The 24,122-nt window shown below is 33.7% G+C and overlaps 2 protein-coding genes and 1 pseudogene across 2 annotated transcripts; 1 reads left to right on the top strand and 2 right to left on the bottom strand.

The window, feature by feature from the left end:
- Window positions 1–1,790: 1,790 nt before the first annotated feature.
- LOC114411998 (plant intracellular Ras-group-related LRR protein 9-like) lies at window positions 1,791–4,282 on the bottom strand. Its single transcript, XM_028375756.1, has 3 exons — window positions 3,403–4,282; window positions 2,955–3,121; window positions 1,791–2,679 (listed from the first exon to the last, which is right to left on the bottom strand). The coding sequence occupies exons 1-3, from the start codon at window positions 4,138–4,140 to the stop codon at window positions 2,049–2,051; spliced, it is 1,536 nt and encodes a 511-aa protein (XP_028231557.1). The 5' UTR covers window positions 4,141–4,282; the 3' UTR covers window positions 1,791–2,048.
- A 12,769-nt stretch (window positions 4,283–17,051) lies between these two features.
- On the top strand, window positions 17,052–19,426 carry LOC114411997 (L-type lectin-domain containing receptor kinase S.1-like). Its single transcript, XM_028375755.1, has one exon. It carries the CDS (start codon window positions 17,205–17,207, stop codon window positions 19,194–19,196), a length of 1,992 nt encoding a protein of 663 aa, XP_028231556.1. The 5' UTR covers window positions 17,052–17,204; the 3' UTR covers window positions 19,197–19,426.
- Window positions 19,427–20,056: 630 nt separating this feature from the next.
- Window positions 20,057–23,249, bottom strand: LOC114411996 (annotated as a pseudogene).
- Window positions 23,250–24,122: the final 873 nt, after the last annotated feature.

The raw sequence follows: 24,122 nt of genomic DNA, 5'->3' as shown, positions 1-24,122 counted from the left end.
TTTCATTTTACCCGAAATGAAATTTTTGTTTTTAACTTAAAATATTGAAAACGAGAATCGGGTTGTTTTCAATTTTCATTTTCACTTGAAAATATTTTCAGAAATCCAACCAAACACATTTCTATCACCGTTTTCTGTTTTCAAGAAAAATGAAAACAGAAAACAACCAAACCAAACACTCCCTCAATAATCCATGCTATATATATGGGATCCCTTGAACGGTACCTGCAGGCTTTATAGAAGAAAAAAAAACTCCAGTAGTGTTCCAGTCAGGGTAAGTTGCAGAGTAAACAACAAAAGAAAAAGAAACAAGGAACAAAACATTTGGGATCTCCTTTTGTAATTTAAAAAAATTGCCAATTACATGCTAATTTTTTTTTCTAATTGTCAGTACAAACTGTTTACGTGCTACCACAAGTCAGAACACTAGCCTATTTTATAAATTATTACAATAACAACAAGAAGCTTTTATCCCCAATCATAACCAAGAATATATACTACTTAATTGCCTTGACACTTACCAATTTAATTGCATTTACTTCATTCATCAATAGGTGGCAAACAAGCTGAAAAAGGTGGCACAAGCCAGAGCGAAGAGCCCCTTCTTTGATCTGAATATAAGGCTGATCGAGCAAACACCACCCCACATGAAGGGAAATTCGCCATCTTTGTTGAATCAAAACCCTGCGACGGTAACCTGCAAATGCAAGAAGCACCAGGACTGTGATAAATGTCTCCATTGTGGCTCGGAAAGCCAACACCATCGCTGATGCAATAGTCACAAGCGCCAATAGCAAATAGAATCCTTCAGTTTTTCGATCACGTAACAGGCAGACAAAACAGGACGCGGTCACGGCGATCAACAACGTTATGATTATGACAATCTTGCTCATATTTTCTCAGCCTCTCATGAAAACACAGAAAGCCTATGAAGACGCTAATGTTTGACATAGAACAATAATGGAGTTGATATGAAATTTATATATGAATGACTTGTAGTGCTTTATTTTTTTCAATGATATGAACCATATATGTTATATTATGACAGGCATGTGCAGCACATGGAGTCACGAAGAGGTGGTTGGTTGCTAGTGGTAGCTTTGGTTTTGGTAATATATAATGCCTATGACACACGAATGGTGTTGTATTAGGGAATGAGAAAAAAGGTAATATACCTAAAGTGACCTCCCATCGTTATCACGAATATTTCTGTCATAGTTTTGAACTTTTGATCTATCCAGCCCAACAAAAAGATTAAACCGCGTTACATGATAGAAAACTCCTGAGAAAAGGGGAAAGTATCTGGAATTGATGTATCAAATATCAAGGGAGAAAAGAAGCAATATAATTTAGAGTTTAATTTTTATGCATGGTTAAAGGTCCCCTTAAAAATCAGTTTATAAGGGGTGATCTACCCAGTTATATAAGCACTTATCATGTTCATGAATTATCCGATGTGAGACTATTCTTAACAGTATAATGTTCAAGTAGTATTGAAAAAGAAACTAGGAGCATTTATATACTATTTTATTATTATTTAAATGGCATTTATTTGGCTCACTATTAGTGGGATTTTCTTGGCATTCACCTGATAATAAAGGGAGGAGTGCATGAAAAACGTGTTTGTTTTTATCTTGTGATGTTTACAGTAATTATTCAGTATTTACAAATCTGATACAGTAAAAGAAACTAGGGGCAGACCCAGAGAGAGAATACGGTGAGAGTGAGGGTGCTTAAAAATTATTTGTGTCTACAGTTGCCATCAAAACTGCAAATAACCCGTATAAAGATGTTCAAACTGAAAGCTTTTTCAATTTGGAGTTTATTCGGATCAAACTGTATAAAACAACCGAAGGGTTGGAGAAAAAATGTAATAGAAAATAGTAAATTATTTCTCGTGTACCTATTGCCTGTAAACAAAACTGCTGTTCTTAATAGCATAAAGGAAATATCCAGCCTCCGTTAGGTACTATGCAGTAGCAAACAGAAACCAAAGAAGGCTGAGCAGGGAATAGCTATCTGGCAGCTGATAGCACCACCTCATAGGCTCATAGCTGCTGATCAAGAAAAGATTCCTTGGGAGTTCTGGGGGACATAATCATCTCAGTTACATTTTCAGAAACATTCTTCAGCCAAGAGGTGCTTCGTGTTAACCAGTCATTCTCTCCTTCTTGCAACACTTGCGTGCTTTTTCTTTCTTCCTCTGCCAATATATCAATCCACCTCTGGACCATGAAACTCTTCACGGCTTGGACCCCTTGATTCACAATCTCCATAGGTGGAACTTCAACAGGATTCTGGTCCAAGTTTAGCTTGGTCAAACTATCAAGGCGACCAAATGTGTCAGGAAGTGCATGAATTTGGTTGTTGCTGAGGTCCAATTCCCTGAGGCTAATCAGATCACCAAATGTCTCTGGAAGTTCTCTAAGGTCACTGAAGTTGCTGCTCAGGTTTAGAACTTCAAGATTAGTCAATTTCCCAATTGCAATAGGAAGCCCGCGCAGTTCATTGAAGTGAGCATCCAGATAGCGCAAGGATTTCATCTCGCAAACAGATGAGGGAAGAGACCGAATCTTGTTCAGCTGAATCATGAGCTTCTGTAAATTAAGCAATTCATATCCAATGTTTGTTGGCAAATATGTCAGGCTATTAAAGCCTGCATCTAGCTCCACCAATGACCTGATCATTTACCATAACAATGGTTCAATCAATCATAGTTAAAACATTCACAGTTTGGATGCATGTGCAAAAATAAAAAGATGGTTTCAAATTTGAGATATTTTCTAAAATATGTGGACGATTTTGAAGGTTGCAAGATGTAGATATTCAAGACATTCCTTAAAATTCAGCAAATTTAAACCAGAAACAAACATTTCTCCTGAGTTTCACTTATCAAAGTATAGCTTTCAAAATATACACATCACTTAATTAATGGTGTTCATTCTTGCACGTACCTGCACTGACTGATGGAATCAGGAAGAGCACTGAGCTTGTTTCCAGACACATTGAGGAATTTCAACTTCTGCAACAAGCCAATTGAATCTGGCAGTGACTCCAAAGCATTGGAAGAGAGATTAAGCTCCTCGAGATTTGCCAATCCGGATATCGAATCAGGAATCACCTGTTGTGCAACAAAGAAAGAATTCACGTGTATATAATATAGACACGTGCATGCGTCAATAAATATATAAGAATGGCTATGAGCTAAGCAACATGATTTTAATTTTTAAACACGGTGATGGAGAAATTCATGTTGGATTTTCATCGTATGCAAAAAAATTTCTTAGATCAGTAATAATTACGCATTCGAATGGATTGAGTTGGGATAACCCGTGAGGACAAAAAAAAATGATGGAAAAGGAAATTTATGAAACGCAAAAAGTAGCGGGCGTAATTACGTACCGAGAGTTGATTGGTGGAGACATCGAGCACGACCAATGCAGGAATGTGGCCAAACGCTGGAGGCAGGAGCTTGAGGCGCTTCCCGGAAAGATCCACCCGCTCGATGCCTTTTCCGTGGGCCTCATGCAGTATCTCCTCAACCTCTTCTTTTACCTCACCCTCGTTGTCGTTGTTGTTGTCGTTGTCGCTTTCGCCATCGCCCTCGTAAATCTTGACGAGTCGCTTCTCGGCGTCCTTGAGGAGCTTCTCGTAGGAATCGTGCATCTGGTCGAGCTGAATCAGCGACTTGAGGACGCGCTTCTCTTTCTCCGTGGATTCCTTGATGGCATTTTCTTTCTCGGCGACATGGGCCCGCCAGCGGGGCTCATCGATCTCGGGGGGCCTGGGGAGGCCCACGATCTCTTGGAGCTGGCGGGAGAGATGGGCCTCGAGGTCGGCGAGTCTGGCCTTGGCGTCGTCCACCTGCTCGTGGGTGGGGCGGGCCCCGATGAGCTTGAGGACGGATCGGGTCTGGGAGACGTCGGAGATGGCGCGGGTCATGGAGGCCAACATTTCAGGGTCGGCGAGATTGGGCATTTGGCCGACGACTGATGAAGGAGAAGAAGAGGAAGGTGGTTGTTCGATGTCGAAATTATGGGAATGGGAAGGGGAAACGGCGGTGGGGGTTCTGGCGCCGAAGGAAGGGAGACGGGACATGACGTAGGAGAGAATGGGGTGGTTTCCTGGGTGGGGATCCATGGCGGTGAAATGAGACTAACTCACAGAGCCAAAATGTGAATCAATGTCTTATGGCTTCAGACTATATAGATGCTGCTGACCTGAGATTCGAAATAGCTGGTGTTCAGTTAGTTATAGTTCGTTTCTTTCATCGTATGTGTGGGGCCAAAATCACCAAAATCCATTTATTTAAGTCCTGTTGTAGAAGGGCTTTGATTTTTCTTCTTTTTTTTTTTTATGTTGGACGCCCCATTGGGCCAATGGCTTTGATTAGTCGGCTATTGCTTCCCTGCACTTACCATGTTGCTTTAGTGCATTTTCTTCTTCCCTTTGAGATGTTCATTCGTGAATGTAAAATTACATTATGGAATGTAATTCTTTTTTAACTTCGGGAATAACCAACCATTCCATATGGGTAAAAAACATTCCCAAGACCAACATAGTGTAACATGGGTGGATAATTTTGTTCTAAGTATGTGATTATAAGTTTGATTTCTCACTCATGCTTATTGAAAAAATATCTTATATGGGAGAGGTCAATCTCTTAAATGGATTTTAACATCTCAGAGAATAAATTTGTTGAGATTAACTAAAAGATGGGTTTAATATATTTTTATTATTTAAAGTATTTAGATAATTATAATTTGATGTTTAATTATAAGTTCTTTGTTAGTGCTTAAATATTTGTCAGAAAGCATGTAAAAAGTATATTTAAAAAATGAGTTTTTTACTTTTTACATGTTTTATTGATAAGATACGAAGATACATAGAATTTGCCATAATTTTTTAGATATTTTTAGTATTGTTGCTTAATTAAAATTAGAGTTTTATTTTCTGTATTCTATATAATACAAATTTACATTAAAAATCAACATTGTGCATTTTAATAGGCACTTTAGCTGATACTTGTGACGGGTTTTCATATTAATGTATGACATGATTGGGAGTTTTGGACAAGTGCTAAAACCATGTAGAATTAGGAAGATCATATTTAGTGTGAGGATTTTCATTTGGAAGGGGGGAACGAGATAGACATCCCAGCTTGGAGGGATGATATTATGTATTGTCATGTTAGCTAGAGAAAATCTAAATTCATGAAAAATTTAAAATGTTTATAAGAGCATACCTTGTTAAGCTATTGTTGCTAAGTTGCGCCATTAGAAAGTAATGAAATGTAATAAAGTTGCTTGAGAGCTGTTTCCAGAAGCAACTGTATCTTAAAAAAAATAAAAATAACAGGACTACCATTTTGGTATACAATTTATACTAGAGAGGAAATTGAGCAACCCAATTCAATACGAGGATAAAGTTGCTCTAAGGGTATATTAATATATTCTTCCTCCCTCACTTTTGTAGGACTATGGCCCTCTGAAGGGGTGATATGATTTGGATGGGGTCATGTGGTGCTTTTGTTGTCAGCACCTAACAGCTGAATCTTTAGAAAGGTTTATTTTGGCTACTAATTTATAGATTCACACTCCTTTTCAACATTTGTTAACCTTGAACTTACTGCTAGCTTTGATTATTTTGAACTAGCTGTCAGATATGTGCAAATTAGAATCTATAATTTTGAATGAATAATGGATAGTCCGTTAACTAAGGTAGTCCATAGACTTCATACATATTTCTGTACATAGAAGTATGTAATATACCCGTTAACTAAGGTAGTCTTTGCATATCTTTTGTTTTTTTTTTTTTCTTTTTTCCTTGCCTCCAACTCATGTATGTTTTTATACTTACAAACAAATAATGTGAACATGAGCCACAACTGTGCAACGAATCAGCAGGAAGATAAGCAGCAACTTGATTGTGACAGGGAAAACCACTAACGAAAATGACAAGGAATAGGTTGACAATGATGCTGACAATGCTGAGGAATCAGAGGGTGAAGAATTTGGGCAAGAAACTGATTGAAGAAGATATGCATCAATACCCAATTTTCTATCGTTTGTAAGAATATGCTATGATTCCAGCTACCTAATTAATTTTGTATTGTGTAATTCCACATTTATAACATACTTCCATAGTTTGTTTTCCCGTCCATTTGTATACTTTCTTATACATAATCAATCAACATTTACGATTCATCTCTTTAAATTGTATCAACTTATGTTTCAACAATTGCTCGAGTTACAGATTTGAGATGAGATAAAGCAGGAATTTATCTTAAAACCCTTTTCTGTAAAAAAAAAAAAAAAAAAGTCTATGTAAAGGTAAGAAGAAAGCAATGATATTTTGACGAGTTCAGACAATGACAATAGGAAATTACGAATACTAATGCTATTCGTTTCTTGACTTTTCTTTGGAAGAGAGGGACTCAAGAACCAGTAGCAATCTGCCAGAATCTAACTTCTAACTGCAATTCCGGTTTTCCTTGCTTCCCATGGAGATGGATTTATATTTTTCTTTTCTTGATATCTTAATTACTGGTGCCTCTTGCTCTTCTTGATCTTCCTCAGCAATGAACATCCATGAAATTGACAAAACAACTCAAGAATACACCAGTTGAAGGGGGGAAAAAAATACTAGCAGTCCAGTACTGATAACAAAAAGTAACGGTATAAATTTGAGAGAGAGAAGGCAATAGCAATATGTGCAGCTCTTTGTGAAATGGAAAGCGACTTTGATTTTGATAAATTTGTTAGTATAAAAACATTGAGACTTTAATTAATTTTATTTAATGAATTGATTTTAATATTATTATGGTGTAGGAAGCGGAGTGGGATTTGTCTTGTAAAAAGCATTACCGTTTGAAGAGAAGAAGAGAGCTAGAGAGAGGTTAGAAAAAGTTTAGAGAGAATTGGGAAAAGAGACATCTTTGAATTTTCGTGGTATTAAATTATGTTGTATTTGGTATTTGTGATTACAGAATGTCTAATTTTAATGTGTTCTTATGTGATGTTATCAGACTTACTATAAATATTTGCGTTAAATATTTTATTTTGAAAATTATACCGAGGTCATTCAGAATCTATTTACCATTAGAGCACACCTCATACTTTGGTTGGCTGCGTGAATTTGTATTCGACTTTAATTTTTAAGTCGTTTGTCTTATATTGAGCTTTATGTCACATGTTCATGAGGTGTGAAGTTCATATTTACTTCAGAACAGATTTATACATGATTTATGATCTTTAAATCATTTCTCATTACTAAGTCGTGTGTCATGTGTTTGTAATGTGTGAGGTTAATATTTATTCCGAAACAATTATTGCGGGTCAATACTATCTAAGAGAGACAATGTCAGCTTATCAAATGTGAGATTAATATTTAACCTGAAACAAATATTAAGCACAAAACATTATTTACTAATAAAATAACATGTTAAAAAAAACAACACAATACATTAACATATTATGAAGAATACAAATTAACCACAATACCTAATTGAAAATTTCACACCATATTTAATATTTACTTAAATTGATAATTATTACGATTATGTTCTTTTACTTCTTAAAAAATTAATTTTTTTGTTTATATTATTTTAAATAAAGAAAATAAATAATAATTTATAATATTAGAAAAAATTAATAATTCACAAATGTTTAAAATAAATTAAAGAAAAATTTAAAGCAAAACATTTTGGACCAAAAAATCATATCAAAGCAACTCTACAATAAAAAAGTAAGATACATAAAAAATTTAAAAGAAAGAAACAAATTGTGGATCCAACCACAACTTCAAAATATGATTAAAAATATAAATAAAGTCTCTAGGTTTTTTACGATTTTGATATGAAAAATATATAAAAAGGGGAATAATTTTACAAGTCGTGTGTAGGTTTACGACTTCATAAAAAAATAGTGATAATAAGGTAAACTCGTAGCTTTGTCAACGACTTCTATTTCGAGAAAAAAATCACAGAAGTCCTAAAAGGGAGTTCGACTTCAATGACAAAGTTGTAAATGCACCTATCACTTATCCTTATTGGATAATTATTCAAAACCCTCCACCAATTGGTAATTTGGGGACAAATTTTTGTCCCCAAATGATAAAAAAGATCGTGAATAGTATTATTATCTATGGGTTTGGATTCCATGACTGGGTCTGGCGATTTGGTTAATTAGAGACAAGTTTCGTTGAGGAATGAAGAGGGAAAGTGTTTGGTGCTTGAAAACTCTTGTAAGTGAGTTTCAACTTTCAAGGCCATTTATAGGCAGCGTCAGGCTTTAGGGGAAGGAAAATTTTTTTAGGGTTGCGTATTTCAAGCCATTTATAAGTGAGTTTCAACTTTCAACTATCAACTATTTACTATCATACACCTAAACCAACTTACTCTAGATTATTTTAAGATTTATTTGGAGTTGTTTTTACTACTAAGTTTTACATATTTTAAAAATCATAACTAAACTTTAGTTTTTAAAATTAGTCTTAGTTTTTTTTAAACTTTAGTTTCAAAAATAAACTTGTTTTAAAAACTTTCTATCATTTTAAAATTATTTTGAGAATATGTTTGTGCATTAACAACAACATAATAAAATAGAGAATGATAATAATAATAATGTTCATAATGATGATGATATTAATAATAACATTTTATTATTTCTTTCATCTCATTTTTAGTTTATTGTTTTTCTTTTTTTATTTCTTTTCTTTTTTTTTCAGAACAACACTCATGACTTTGATTAACATCTGTTATTTTTTCCTTTTCACTTTATTTCTCTCTGTCCTCTATCCCAATCAATCCTAAAATAAGGTGGACAATCATCCAACTCCTCTTAAATATTTCCCATCGTCATCAATTCTCCATGTTACAAATAATGAGCAAACTAAGAGGTCGAAAGAACGGCAGTAAAGTTAATCCAGACATAGAAGGAAACTATACCTGAAGGATATTGTTAAAAAAAATTGCTCTTAAAGTGGGAGTGTAATTTATTTTATTATATAATAATAAATAAGTTGTTCGGAAAACAAAACATTATATTAACATATTATAAACAAATAAAAATGCATAAATAAGAGGATTGTGGGTATAAAATGTTAAAATATTTTTAGATAAATATATGACATAGATTAAAAATGTATTAATTTATTCTCTTAGCTAGGTTGTTAAACATGATATATATTCTAAAGTAGGTAAGCTAGAGATGACAATTGATAGAAGTACCCTTTAATGATGCCTGTAATTTGTTTCATACTTTTTCACTCTTACCTCAGGTGGATTTGAAAACACAATCGTCGTTCAATTATGACCGCAAACACCATGAAACCTACGACTCACAACAGATTCTTTTAATTATATCATGTTAGGCAATCGTTGTCCATATCTCAGTTCAAATTAATAAAATTGAAACATCTTACATCAAAGTGGCATGTTAAACTCTATCATGTTTCCTGCATCCCTTTTTTCAATTCTCAACTAAACAAAATTAGCTTGGAGCCATAATAATAACTGGGCACTGTTAAATCCATGTGAGTTACGAATGTTACGATAACTTAGCAAATGAAACAATAATGTCACGACATTACCACTATTATTCAGCATAGCCCCCTTGACCCAGTTGGACTGACATTCTGATCCGTCTCAGTGACTCGGTTCCATATGCTGCTGTCTCAGTATGCTTCTCTTCTGACTCATCAGAGACCCCACTCCTGAAACCGGAGAAGCTGGTTTATTGGCTAAAGATAAAAAATTAAATTGTACTGTGGCCAACATATATAAATTAGATATCAACCACACAACTTCACACTGATTTATGTTTCTGAATTAAGGAATCTAAAATTTTAATTTTGACTTTCAATATAAAATAAATCGTGAGAATAAAATATTTGTCTACCAAGTTACTTTACTCCGTGATAAAGAGAAAAATTGATAACTAAAGAATAAAAATAAAGATTAAATGCATTCCTTTATCATATATGTACAAGTAGGATAAATCCTTTATATATTACAGTAAAACATTTAGGAAAAATACTCAACAACTTTTTAGGAAAAATGTTTAAGAAAAATATTATGAGCCAAGAAGATTTATTAAAAAGTACAATTATTGTACTTATATTTGTATATATGCCTATGTTGACGACACGTGTGCAACTGAGGGCATGCCACAGATTGCCAGGTGTTATGGTAAGTAATTGACTAATTTAGTCTTAAATTTTATTCCGCTTTTATTTTAGCATTTGAAACTAAGAAAAACATCAACAACTAAATTTAGATGAGATAGCAATCAATTTCGATTTCATAAGTAATCCATTATGGATTTAGCACCATATTTCTTTCAAACAACTGCAAGTTTTTAGAGCCTTGATTTCTTAGTGAAGTATTTTTATAAATTTCGATTTTTTAACTGATGTGAAACGAATTCTTGTTTTAAAGTTTAGTTATACTTAAACAAGTACAAGTCTACAAGTTTAGTATTACTTGTAAAATAAAATAAGTTTTTGATAATTATTTTTTGTACAAATAAAAATATATTTTGATCCATATGAATAAAAAATAAATATCAGAAGGTTTATAATAATTTATGCAATTTATTTAACCAATTGATCTATACCCTTTGGTGTAAAAATTGAATTTAAACTTGATCGAAAATAATTATAATGGTTGATCAAATTGGTGCTTGAAGTTAATAAAATGGTTAGATGGTTTTTGAAGTCATTAATTATCAATCAATTTATTCCCTGAAATTGTAATTTTTAAACAAATAAGTCTTTTAAATTACAAAAATGACAGAATAATTTTTAAAATTATAAATAATCAATTAGTTTGTTCCCTCCATCGTTAGGCGTTCTCACATTAGTCTTTTAATTTACCTATTAAGGAAATATCACCCTAGTAACCTCTAAAATTAAATCGTATGAAACATGCATAATTTAACCGAGGAACTTGACCTTTATAAACTGAGTTGAGTTCCCTTCATTTATACATGTTTCACAAAATTTGATTTTTCAGTAGAAGTTATTGTGATGATATTTATTCAATGAAACTGCTGATGAGGAAAAGTTGTTATTTTTCTATACAAGGGAAAATTAATTTAAACCCTATAAGCAATGTATTTCGATAAATGACATTAACACTTTTTCTGTGTCTTTTGATTCGTATGAAAGGTTCCTAGATATCAGTTCACGTTCACATAAATTATAGAGATTTTTTTAATTAATTTTTGACGATTTTTATTTATTCATCCACCGTGCATATATAGTTATTTGCACAAATTACATAAATCAATCCAGGATATATAACTAAAAGATATAAGATTATGTCAATGGTTGAGAAATGATAAAGGAAAAAGAGAGATCTTAGAGAAAGATAGGTCGTAAGTTCAAATATTTCTCACTAATATTTTTAACAAAATAAATAAATTAATATTTGTCGATTAAAAAATAATATATAACTATTATGAATGTAAAATAACTTTTTTTCTGGTTAGCAAATGTAAAATGACAGTATAGTACTGCAAGTTATTTGAGTTGTTAATATAAATTAATGACATGTCATTGTGTGCTTAGTGCGGGGTTGATAAAAAATCACAGTATCTACAAATAATTTCACGAATAAAAGTGCGGTGTTGATAAAAAAAAAATCACACAATCTACAAATATTTTTGCCTGTTTCGGTTTGCATATAGGTCCATATACAGTGGGCATCCTCAACTTAAGAATATTCCATGTGTTGAATATCAACATTCCCAAAGGTAAGGCCCAATGTATTGAGACAGAATTAGACTGTAGAAAATAAGAAAAACTGGGTGCAGATGAAAAAAAGAAAAAGAAAAAAGAGGTGGAGAGGGATAGAGTGAGTGATGTTAGTTAGGGGGAAGAAAAGAAAACCTTTTTCTAAGAAAATGAATTATTTCACAAAATTAATTAAGTGGATGTTTTATAAGACTATTTATTGTTTTGTCACATGAAATGTAAGAGATGTTTTCCTGAATGATATATTGTGTTTTGTTAATACATTTAAGTCAATGTTATATTAAGTGAAAATTGTGACATAGGATATCATTCAGAATAACACCTCCTTAATCTTATAGATCACAAGAATCATCCCAATAGGTAAATAATTTTCTAAAATACCCATACTGCTAAATAGTTTTGCAAAAGTACCAATTTTGGTGGGGAAAAAAAGTCTACAAGAAAAGTGAAGCAATGGTTTTTAAAAAATGTTAGAAAATGATCCCCAAATAAGGTAGAATAAAGATGAAAAAACATTATATAGTAATATTTTTTAAGATTCAAAACATAATATAATCTTAAACTGATTAATTTTCATTTTTATTGTTTTATAATTTTAATTGAATATTCAGTCCTTTTATTTAGAATCGTGTACACTTTTCATTTTTTTTGAATATTTTTCAAATTAATTAAGTCTTTCTAAAAAATTAAGCAAATGTATTCTGTCATTACTATTTTACTTAAATTTCTTAATTTATATTTAAATATTCAGAAATTAATGATGTACTTTTATATAAAATAATTTAAAAATATGAAATTTACTAAAATCTTAGTATGATGTAAAAAAATTTATAAAAATGGGAGATTAAAATTTGACAATGAAAAATTGTGATATTTTTTATTCTGTGTAAAATTTAATGCTTTACTTAATAAATTTTAAATGAAATAAAATATAATCTATTCAATTTATAAAATACATTAAATAAAAAATTAACAAAGTGTGAATTTTTTATATAAAAAAAAACAGAAACTTAAATTACTTTTTTTATAAAAAAAATAACTTAATTAATTTGAAAAAATCGGAAAACTAAAATCAAATACAATCCAATTATGTCAACTTAAAATTTAATCAAACCTATTTGGCAATAAAGGAAGGATTCATTATTCTCATTGCCACAAGCAAAGACTAGTACTAAATTAGGACTATGTATGGTTTTTCCGTTCAAAATGTGGTGCATAAATTTCAACAAAATTTAATGGTCCACAAACTCAATTTTGCAAATTAAAATATTTGATATTTTTATGAATCTCATTTTGTTCCAAAAGTCTTACAACAATAAAACAAAAATGCACTAGCTATGATAAATGGAAGTTTTGTGAGAAGTTGACTCTTCAACATTTTTTTTTCTTTTGTTGGAGATTGACTCTATAATTATTGTAGTGGGTATTGTTATTGACAGAGTCCATGTGAGTGCCTTTTAGTTACATAAATGGAGGGTGAAAAAACAAAATATCACATAAATATGATTCTACTGTACAAGTATGCAGCATGATCATGTTTCCGTTATTATTTGAGGTGGAAAAAAAAACCAATAAAAATATGATCATGTTATATATATACAAAGTAATCATATTATACATTAAGTTAATTTTTTCATCCCAGTGTGTAGCATAAATTTGATTCCGTGTGTACGACAACAGAATCATATTTCTGTTGTTTCTTTTTAACAAAACAGAAATGTAATTTTATTATGGCAAAAAATTCCCACACCTTTTCCCTCCCACTGCACATACAATGTCCCAGAAAGTGTGATGAGCGAGAAGCCCCCAACTGCAGCATCAAGGGTACATATGTACCTTGGAAGATGAATTTGTTGCGTCTTAACAATGGATCATTCACGAACTTAGAAGTGCTTTTTTGAGCTTCCCCAACATTCAAGATTGAAGATTACGGAAATATAAGATTAGTTGGAGGGTTAGAAAAGAAGAAGAAGAATAAAATAGTACGGGTTCAATTTTCTATTTATAAAAATCTAACCATTAACATTTGTTAATAAAAAAAATATAAATTATCTTTAAAAAAGTTAGGCCAAGAGATAAGAATAAAAGTTGCTGCCATACCCACTTTTGCTGCAAATCAATCATGAAGAACTATAATTTACATATTCAAAATATTAATGATTATAATTTTTAATTATCTAAACTAATCATTTATTTTGTATAATGCAAAGGAAAAATCGTTAATTTTTAAAACATTTTTAACCCTTGACTATAATAAAATACGTATTATTTTGAAATGTTAACAAATTTTAAATTTTATGTATTTTAAATTAATTATTTAAATTTTATAATTTAATCTTGTAACTCATATTTTAAAATTTAACTTAAATAATTTCTGAATTATATGATTATTTATATACATTTTAAATTTTATTTTAAATATTATTAATTTACATATTCATTTTTTCTTATATTTTTAAAAGTATCATATAATACCACCCCAGTCTTATGTATAAATAAACAACTATCTAATTAACCAAGAGCAATAAAAATGATTAGATTGGTTAATTTTTTATAAATTATATTTTTATTCCAAAACTAACCATGATATTAAATAATTTAAGTAATCAAAAGATAATTTAATAATAAACGAGTCTACCTTGATTTTTGATAGCTTAATAAATGCATTCCCTTTCATGATAAATAAGTTAAAAATTTGTTTAGGAATTACAAGTGATTTTTTTTAAAAAAATAAGCATAAAAAACATAAATAACTAAGTAGTTTATTATATTTTTCAAGAGAAAAATATCATAAGTTTTTTAAAAAAAATACATAATATCATGACAAAATAAATATAAAATATTAAATTTTTACAAATTATAATTGCAAGAAAAAATTGATCCTAACTTTACTACTTTATCTAATAAGTTAAAAGATTAAATAGTGAAGTTAGGATCAATTTTTTTTAATTTCTTATATTTATTTAAAGATAAATTATCTTATGTGGTAATATCTATTTTTTATGGGAAAAAAATCTTTTTTTTTTTACACAAATGCACATAAAAGAAGAATTCTTGTGGTGACAATTGTCCAACCCCACACCATTGCAAGTGCATCTACCTCTGAAAATAATCCTATGTTTGTTATAATTAAGATTAAGAAAATGTTATCTTTTATTTTTTATATATAAGATCCAAAAGTTGATGCATTTGTTGGTTTCTAGTATTAGTTAGTTAGGTTGACGGTCATCACTCAACACTCAACTATGAAATAAGATATTGACAATGGAATAGAACAATAAGAATATTTCTTACAATTTTCTTCTGAAAACGATGCATTAAATAATGAAAAGGAAAATATTTTGATTTAGTTAATTTGAGTGACGGGTTAAGTATTAAATTTGTTTACCACCCATACAATAACCGTACTGCTTTTCAATTTATATTGTTTTAGGTCCAATCAAATTAATCATGACTAGGAATTTATCGAAGGCGTACTAAGAAATAGCAGTAAAGATGAAAACATTTCTACGTCACAGCAGATATAAAATTTTACCGGTTTGAGTAAGAGACTTTTCTTGTAGTTAGGAGTTTAACTTCAAAAGTTATATTCATGAAATGAATTAATTTTTGCTTTAACCCCTATAATCTGTTTATTCTGTAAGAAATATGTTGGAAAGGAAAGAGATAAGAGAGTGGAAGTGAGTACACTTCATTTGTTTGGTGTAGTGAAAAAATTGCACGTTAATTATCATTAACAGTATGACAGGTTCACCACAATAAGAGATAATAACATCTTCATTAGAGTTAATCATAAGGTTATTTTTGGTCACAAGATCAGTATATTTGTTATCAGTGGCTTGATAAAAAAAAAACATCAACATGGCACACGTTTGTTTTTACCACAGAAATGAATATATGTAACATTTTTATTTATCTTAAACATTTTCCAAGACATCAATGTCAATCTTAAGAGATAGAATTTGTTTAACTATTGTATTTCCTTAATTTGGGAGTCCTATTTTTTTTTTTATATAGTTCCAGGACTTAAATTTTTATTTTTTGTCCTTCACTTATTCAAGAATAGACCACCAAGTCAAAATTGAGAATGCCACAAATCAAGTTGATCAGGGCCAAAATTTGAGTTAACAACTTGTCAAGACTTAGCAAAAAATACACAATCAAGTCAAAATTAAACATGGGACAAATAAAAGTCCTGAAACTTTGCACAAAAAAACCTGATACTAAACACTTAATCAAATTAACAAAGGATCAAAATCACAAAGTTGATCAGAGACAAAAAAAATTGAGCCATGTCAACTAAGAGGTAGGATTCATGGACATTAAACCGAGAGTATTGAATAAAACTAAAAAAAAAGAAAAAAAATCAAGAAATAAGAATATAATTTGTTTTATTATTTTTATCTACTCAATTTAATAGATCATTAAGATAAATCACACGTAATGTGGACATTTTGAAAAATATATTTACACAGCCAAAAATTATATTTAACCTTCTTAAAAAGAAACCCATATAAACATTCTCAACATGTTCATATGTTAAATTGCAAGTGGACTTTTAAAAAGGCACTATAAAAAAAGATACAGTGGGTACAGCTTAAAGTCTATGCATTCGACTGCTGACGGTATCCAGTGATAACTTTTCCTTTTTTTTATTAGGAACCTTCAGTGATATTGGTCGTTGAATTGAGTTTTATTGTTGTATCTTTTTATTAATATTCTTAACACTTTAAAATAATAAGCATTAAATAAAAGTAATACTAACAATTTATTTTTTACTTAACAAGTACTCCATCCGTTCTGACTTCTTAGAAAAAAATTGTTTAAAAATAGATGTAGTTTTATAAAATTAATATTACATTAAATATTTTTTTAACATCATCATCTGAAAATAATATATAGAAGAATGAATAGTAATAAATTAAAGAGATAAAACATGCACTAGGAAATTAATATTTCTTATAAAATTTAATAAATTAATTACATTTTTTAATACTTGTATTAAAATCTAAATATCATATAATTGGAAAGAAAAAGTGTACAACTAAGAACAATATTAAAAAAAAATCTTGTTAATCAGTATTTTTAAATTTAAAATAAGATATTGGTTATGTAAATTATACCAGAACATACAAAAAAAAATCAGGAATAACATAATCTAGCTATCATCCTTTAATGAAAATATTTTTACTTTAATTCTATAATCAATATATTTTTAAGACACTAATCAACATTTGGTAAAAAAAAAAAACCTAAAAAATGTAGTATTTATTTAATAAAAGTCATTGTACTGTATTTATTAGTATTCAACGTTGTTGAACGAAGGTTCAAACATTTATGATTTGCTAACCCAAACAATCCTAACCATTTATGTAACTCAAAACACACTTGGCCTTGCCTTGAGGCTTGAGGGGGACAAGGACAACTCCTCTATTCCACCCACACCGATGTCTCCTTCCAATTCCCCCGTCGCCGCCGAAACGCTATTTTCCGGCACGGTGTTCCTGATTCTCCTCCACCTCTCTCTCTTCCTTACTCCCACACTTTCTCTTGACTTCCTATTCAACTCCTTCGCCGGCGTCACCAACCTCACTCTCATCAAAGATGCCCGCGTCGACGCCTCCGTCATCCGCATGAACAACGACTCCAACCAATACTCCTACGGCCGCGCCTTCTACCCCATCAAAATCCCCATGACCAAAACAAACTCTTCCATTTCTTCCTTCTCCACTTCTTTTGTCTTCTCCATCTTGCCGCAGATCTCTACCAGCCCCGGCTTCGGTCTCGCCTTCGTCCTCTGCAACACCACCAACCCTCCCGGCGCCCTCGCCAGCCAGTACTTCGGCCTATTCACCAACGCAACCTCCCCCTCCGTTTTCCCCCTCGTCGCCGTCGAATTCGACACCGGCCGGAACCCCGAGTTCAACGACATCGACGACAACCACATCGGAATCGACCTCAACAACATTGAATCCATAAACGCCACCACCGCCGGCTACTTCAACTCGTCCGGCGCCTTCGTCCCGGTGCGCATGCGCACCGGCCAGAACATCCACGCCTGGATCGACTTCAACGGCGAGAATCTCGAGTTCAACGTAACCGTCGCGCCAGTCGGCGTTTCGCGCCCTACGAAACCCTCGCTTTCGTATCAGAATCCTGCCATAGCTGACTACGTGTCCGCCGACATGTACGTAGGGTTTTCCGCTTCGAAAACGAACTGGATCGAGGCGCAGAGAGTTCTCGCATGGAGCTTCAGCGATTCGGGACCTGCAAAGGAGCTCAACACAACGAATTTACCAGTGTTTCAACTAGAATCGTCTTCTTCCTCGATCTCCGGCGGCGCAATAGCGGGAATTGTCGTCGGTTGTTTTGTATTTGTCCTTATATGCGCTTCTGGTTTTTACCTATGGTGGCGAATGAACAAAGCGAAAGAGGAAGAAGACGAGATCGAAGACTGGGAGCTAGAGTACTGGCCGCACAGATTTTCCTACGAGGAGTTAAGTTCGGCGACGGGGGAGTTTCGGAAGGAGATGCTGTTAGGTTCTGGAGGGTTCGGGAGAGTGTACAGAGGGACGTTACCGAACCATACGCAAATTGCGGTGAAGTGCGTGAACCACGATTCGAAGCAAGGGTTGCGGGAATTCATGGCGGAGATTTCAAGCATGGGGAGGCTTCAGCACAAGAACTTGGTTCAAATGAGAGGGTGGTGCAGAAAGGGGAACGAGCTTATGTTGGTTTATGATTACATGCCCAACGGGAGTCTCAACAAGTGGGTTTTCGATAAGTCGGAGAAGCTTCTGGGGTGGGAGCAACGCCGTCGTATCCTTGTCGACGTGGCAGAGGGGCTTAACTACCTTCACCACGGTTGGGACCAGGTTGTTATTCACAGGGACATCAAATCGAGCAACATTTTGTTGGACGCCGACATGAGAGGGAGATTAGGGGACTTTGGTTTGGCCAAGCTTTACACGCACGGGGAGGTTCCCAACACCACACGTGTGGTGGGGACGTTGGGCTACTTGGCGCCGGAGCTGGCCACGGTTGCAGCGCCGACTTCGGCGAGTGACGTGTACAGCTTCGGGGTGGTGCTGCTGGAGGTGGCGTGCGGGAGGCGGCCGATTGAGACGTCGGTGGCGGAGGAGGAGGTGGTGCTCATTGATTGGGTGAGGGAGCTGTACGCCAAGGGTTGCGCGCGCGAGGCTGCGGATGCGTGGATTAGAGGGGAGTACGATGAGGGAGATGTGGAGATGGTGTTGAAGCTTGGGTTGGCTTGTTGCCACCCTGATCCTCAGAGGAGACCCACCATGAAGGAGGTCGTTGCGCTTCTCCTCGGAGAGGAGCCGCAGGAGGCCCCCGGAAAAGTCTTGTCCGATTTGGTTCGCGGCGGCAAGGATATGGATGAGACTGCGCCCTTGCAACCCTCCCCTCCTCCTGTTTGAGTTTTTTTTTTTTGCACGAGTTTGAGATTTTTTTCACTGTACATATTGGACTTATTTTTTTTTTTCCTCGTTGTGAATGGATTTTGCTAGATTGCGGTTTGATTTGATGTGTATTTGTTTGTTTTGCTTTTTATTATTGGATTTCTTATAGTTTCAATCAAAGTCCATCTTGACTCTCCATCGTGCATTGTACATGATCAAGGCAAAAGCAAAACTAGTTTTTAATTATAGATTTAGTCAACTGGTAAGATTCAACCTATTAGGGTCACTTGTATCTCAAAGCGTGATTGGCTTGCTTTCCTCTGTGGTTCGTTACCTTTGTCTGTATAAATGGAAATTTGTATATTGTAACTATATTCTGCATGAATGAAAATGACTACACATATACGAGCATTAACAGGTGTCGCAGTCTGCACGCAGCACACATGTTTTGAAACTTTCCTGATCAACTTGAAAATCGCATCCGAAGATAACAAGAGGAGGATATTTTGAATGCAATCTTTGTATACGATACTTTGATTACAGTCAGATGTGAACATTGATAGCAGAACATCGCAACCACATTCTTTGGGCGAAAAAAAAGTAAAAGGATGTTTTGATTAGGACAAAACTATGATACTATTCAATAATTCCGTTTTCTAACGAAAATACAGCACGTGTAACAGTTATTATATTACATGTGCAGTGTTTTCATTGATAAAGCTATAACCTATGAAGCATCACGGACACCCGAGTTCCTTGTCATGTCCATCTAGTGTCTGACACGACACAACTTCAACGCAAGTTTGATATGTTTGACAGGTGTTTATGTGTCCGTGTCGTGTTCGATATCCGTGTCAGTGTTAGTTCTTTATAGACTATAACACTTAATACTAATCGAGTTTTTATTGAAAAAAAACAAAACTATCTAAGGAACAGTACCTGTATCTTTCACCTTTGGACTATTATTACATTCAAATATATAGTAATAATACTTGTGGAACACTACCTAAATCTTTCGCCTTTTTGGAGTATTACATTCAAATATCTAATGATAGATAAACGGGGGCACTCAGAAAGCTTTCTGAGATCCATGCCTTGATAGAACGCACAAGTTTGGTTAGCCATACTTGGACTGCTACAGTGTGAAGTTTAGAGAGTTGAAAGTGAAGCAAGATCCTGTTCTCTTTCCACTAACTTTAAAACACTCGGATTCCTGCTGGCATGCAAACGCCACTGATTCCTTCATGCTCTCAGGTCCACAAACCAAAACTCCGCTAATAGATCCACCGATTTCATTTCGGAGCTTGCCAAATGTATCTGTTCAATTCATAGTTTAATAAGTTGTCAACTGATTTGTCAATATGTATTAGAAACATAAGTAAAGATGAACTTAGATCAAGGGGGTTGATTTCTCTATGCGATCTTTGCGGAATCCCTTTCCTCGGCCTTCTCCATCTCAAAATAGCTGCCACCGAGGCGCTGCAAGCTAAAGCTAGGATAAAAGCAGCTATCAGAAGAAGATCCACAGCCCAAGAGGGAGTCTTTTCTTTGGCCATTTTGGAGTGCTTTCCAGAAGGAATTATAATACGGTTGAAACAGATAAGGAAAATAAGGAAAGTGATGGAGCAAAATCCTGCAATGGCAGCCATCCAAGATGGACTTTCAGGCCCGTCTGCTGCATAATTTGAACACATGATGTTCACTTGCAGGATTCTTACTTTAAAGAACTCATTTAATAGCTCCCTAATTCCCACCCCTGCTTGTGTTTCTTGGGTTACAAACAATTTCAGATTCAAATGAAACTTTTCAGTTGATTGGTTGAGTAACAGATGTGAGATTGGATGTAACAGACAGAAGTCTTATGCCTTCTTAATGACATACACAAGTTGTATTCTCGAGGGAAATCAACTTTTGCTGGTAGATGAATCAGTTTCTGCCAAAATGCTCAGAAATGGGGTTATTCCACTTCCTCCAGCAACCAAAAGAAGGGAATCATATCTGCTTACAATTGTTTTCACATTAGGATAAGATTATTAGACCTTGAAAACCAATGACAAGTGACAACCGTGAAATTATGATAAACAGCTCTGTTATATGTGTTAGGTATAATGTTTTTGCTCACCTCAAAAAGTCTAATGAAGCAGGTCCATAAGGTCCTTCGATGGCAACAGGTATTCCCTTCCTTTTATCCGCAGTTTTGTCTAGTTCAGCATGTATCAGGTCATAAAGAGAATTAGCCCACCACCCTTCACATTTAATTATCACAGACAAAATGTAGTCATCAGCCCTGGAACTAGATATTATACTGAAAGAGTGCCATTGAAGATGAGATATGGTTGGTATCTTCAAAAATATAACGCAAGTAGGGTTATATTTCATCCCTGCAAATCATTAAAAAAAAAACCGTTTAAATGTACAATTTTTTCCTGATCTTTTGAATTCTAATGGTCAATTTCAGATTGCTGTTGTAACCAAAAAAATTTCAGATTGCTGCAAAGAAACTAAATACCTGGATCTTCGGGCAGAATTAGCTCCACAGCTCTGCTGGGAAGAATTCTAGCTGAAACCATGCAAGTTTTTGGACTTGATTGTATGATTCGGATCGGTTTATCAAGGCTAAAAAGGAATATTCCAGGGAAGACCGTATAAAAGTGCCTATCCCCAGCATGAAACAAGAAAAATACTGGAAAGAATGCATACAAATGATGTGTGTAGTAGAAGATTTCAAACTTTCTCCTTCTAATTTGGGGAAGTGAAGTGACCCAAATGACTAGCCCAACAACAAGTGCAATCTCCCCAGCAAGATATATGCGTCCAGTCTTTTGCCACTTCCATATCTGTTTGAAAAATATGATGAGAGAACTAATCACTTGCTACAACCACAAGTATTTAGTGTATATTCAATGAATATTGAAAAATTTGTCTGATAAAGAAAATGCTTCCAAATTAAAATAACAGAAGGAACATAATTTAGACCTCTCACCTCATCCTGTATATGGTGGCTGATCCCCCAGACCAACAAAGTGCTTGCGCAATGTATTGTAGCAAAAATAATCATTGCAGTTCCGACCCATGTGGGGTATCTAACTGAAGCTTCAAACTGAATGCCAAGTATGCGAAACACAGCCAACCCCCTTAGAATAGGAAGAAGCAACAGAGCCATGCAAGGTTCTGCTAGCAAGCCAAACCGGATTGCTATTTTGTGATACTTGAGTTGCCATCTGAAATCAAGTTATTCAATCGGTGAAACAATAGCTTTTCTACAAATCCAACACAAGAGTATCAAAAAGAACACTTACGTATTCAACTTCAGTGATTTGTATGGCATCAACTTTTTGAAGTCTGCAGAAATACGAGTAGTAGGTCCATGCTAAGAAAACAATAAAAAGGAAAGCTACCAGTATTTCAATACTGGATAAGATTCTCAGTGTATTATTCACCACCAGTGGATTTGAGAAGAAGTTTGATTTTGATGGACTCCTTGCGCTTCTGTAGTACCAAGGAAAACAAATTTTGAAGTAAAATGTCCATTACAATAATTGAACGGCACTTGAATAGATATTAATCTCATTACCTGCTTCTTTGATATCCAGCTTTCAAATCCATTAAAAGAAGTCCAAGTATAGCAATAGCAACTATAGGAAATGTGTACACAGCGAAGCTAAGACCTGCAGAGTACGTAGTATCATCCATCTTTTTACTTCTAATTTGCATTGGATCTAAAAGAATTTCATGAGCTGTTTTTTAGTAGTTAACAGATTCACTCAAGAGAAACAAGAAGGGATTTTTTCATGGTATGACTCATTGAAGTTGAGATTCCAAGTTCTGACCATAGTATCCAAAGATTGTATCATTGGCGCTATCTTCTGCATGTTTCCATTTTGTTGTCCATATTTGGGTTGGCTTCAGAAGCCAAAGAGAAACCCAACCTGCGAATAAGAAAATGATGAGAAGTTTTAGAATAGCAGCAAGTAAAGTGGTGCTGCATGCCATGTCTGACTAGTGACTACTAGTCTCCCTCCACCACAAGCTTTTCTTTATTTTTCACTTCATTAGATATGAATATGATAAAGGTCTATATATAAGGGAATCTAAATAGAAAGATTGGTTGCCATTTAGGAAGTAATGTTTTGACCCCGCCACTTCCTTTTAGTTCCTGTCATTTATGCTGCATTTTCTACAGTAATTTACAAAACTAATGCAAGATTTGAACGGTTTAATTGTGTCCACAACTTGATTCTATGCTTTAATTATTTTCGGATTACCTGAATTGACATTTGGGCTAAGGTGTGATTAAGCAATTAGTACACGATGACACTATCACAGGGACCATCATCATTACATCATTTTTTTTTAAAATCTAATTGAGTTACTTACTTTAACAAATTGATAATGTAGCAGCTCTTGGTTATAATCATCCATTTATTTTCTTCTTGGATAGTTCCTCCATCCTAATCATATAGTGGGATTTTGGTCCCTGCCACGATCGAACGCTTTGCCTCAATCCATATATATATTTTTTAATGACAATCAGCTTTGCCCCTATCCATCTATCCTAGCTGCAATCTATCAGTATCAAGTAAATGAAATTCCAAAGACATGTTAACGTAAGGAATCACATATACTTTGGGTGCTGGTCGAAATTTGAGATTATCTTATGGTTTAAATATTTGAGAACTTATGAAAATAGTTTATAGTATGTTTATAAGTATTCAACTTATTTCAATAAAATTTTCAGAATAGTTTGTAAAAACCGCAAACAGCTTATACATAAATGCTTACATGTTAAACACTTATTTGATAAGCAATTAACTAAGTTGTTTATTCTTTTTTTGTTACATCACGAAAGAGGAAAGGCAACAAAACAAAAAAGCTAACATACGAAAGGCTTGTCTCTTAAAAATGCATCACGAGAATCCATTCCAGACTCCAGAGGAGGGATAG

The sequence above is a fragment of the Glycine soja genome, chromosome 5 (assembly GCF_004193775.1).
Source record: "Glycine soja cultivar W05 chromosome 5, ASM419377v2, whole genome shotgun sequence".
Lineage (NCBI taxonomy): Eukaryota > Viridiplantae > Streptophyta > Magnoliopsida > Fabales > Fabaceae > Glycine > Glycine soja.
Note: the sequence above shows the minus strand (reverse complement) of the source record. Positions and strands in the feature narration are given on the sequence as shown.

Excerpts from the sequence above, each read along its gene's own strand:
- LOC114411998 (XM_028375756.1), bottom strand. The coding sequence starts at position 4,140 with ATGGATCCCCACCCAGGAAACCACCCCATTCTCTCCTACGTCATGTCC. Across the intron at positions 3,122-3,402 it reads TCTCCACCAATCAACTCTCG|GTGATTCCTGATTCGATATC; the intron begins GTACGTAATTAC and ends GTTGCACAACAG. Across the intron at positions 2,680-2,954 it reads GATTCCATCAGTCAGTGCAG|GTCATTGGTGGAGCTAGATG; the intron begins GTACGTGCAAGA and ends GTAAATGATCAG.
- LOC114411997 (XM_028375755.1), top strand. The coding sequence starts at position 17,205 with ATGTCTCCTTCCAATTCCCCCGTCGCCGCCGAAACGCTATTTTCCGGC.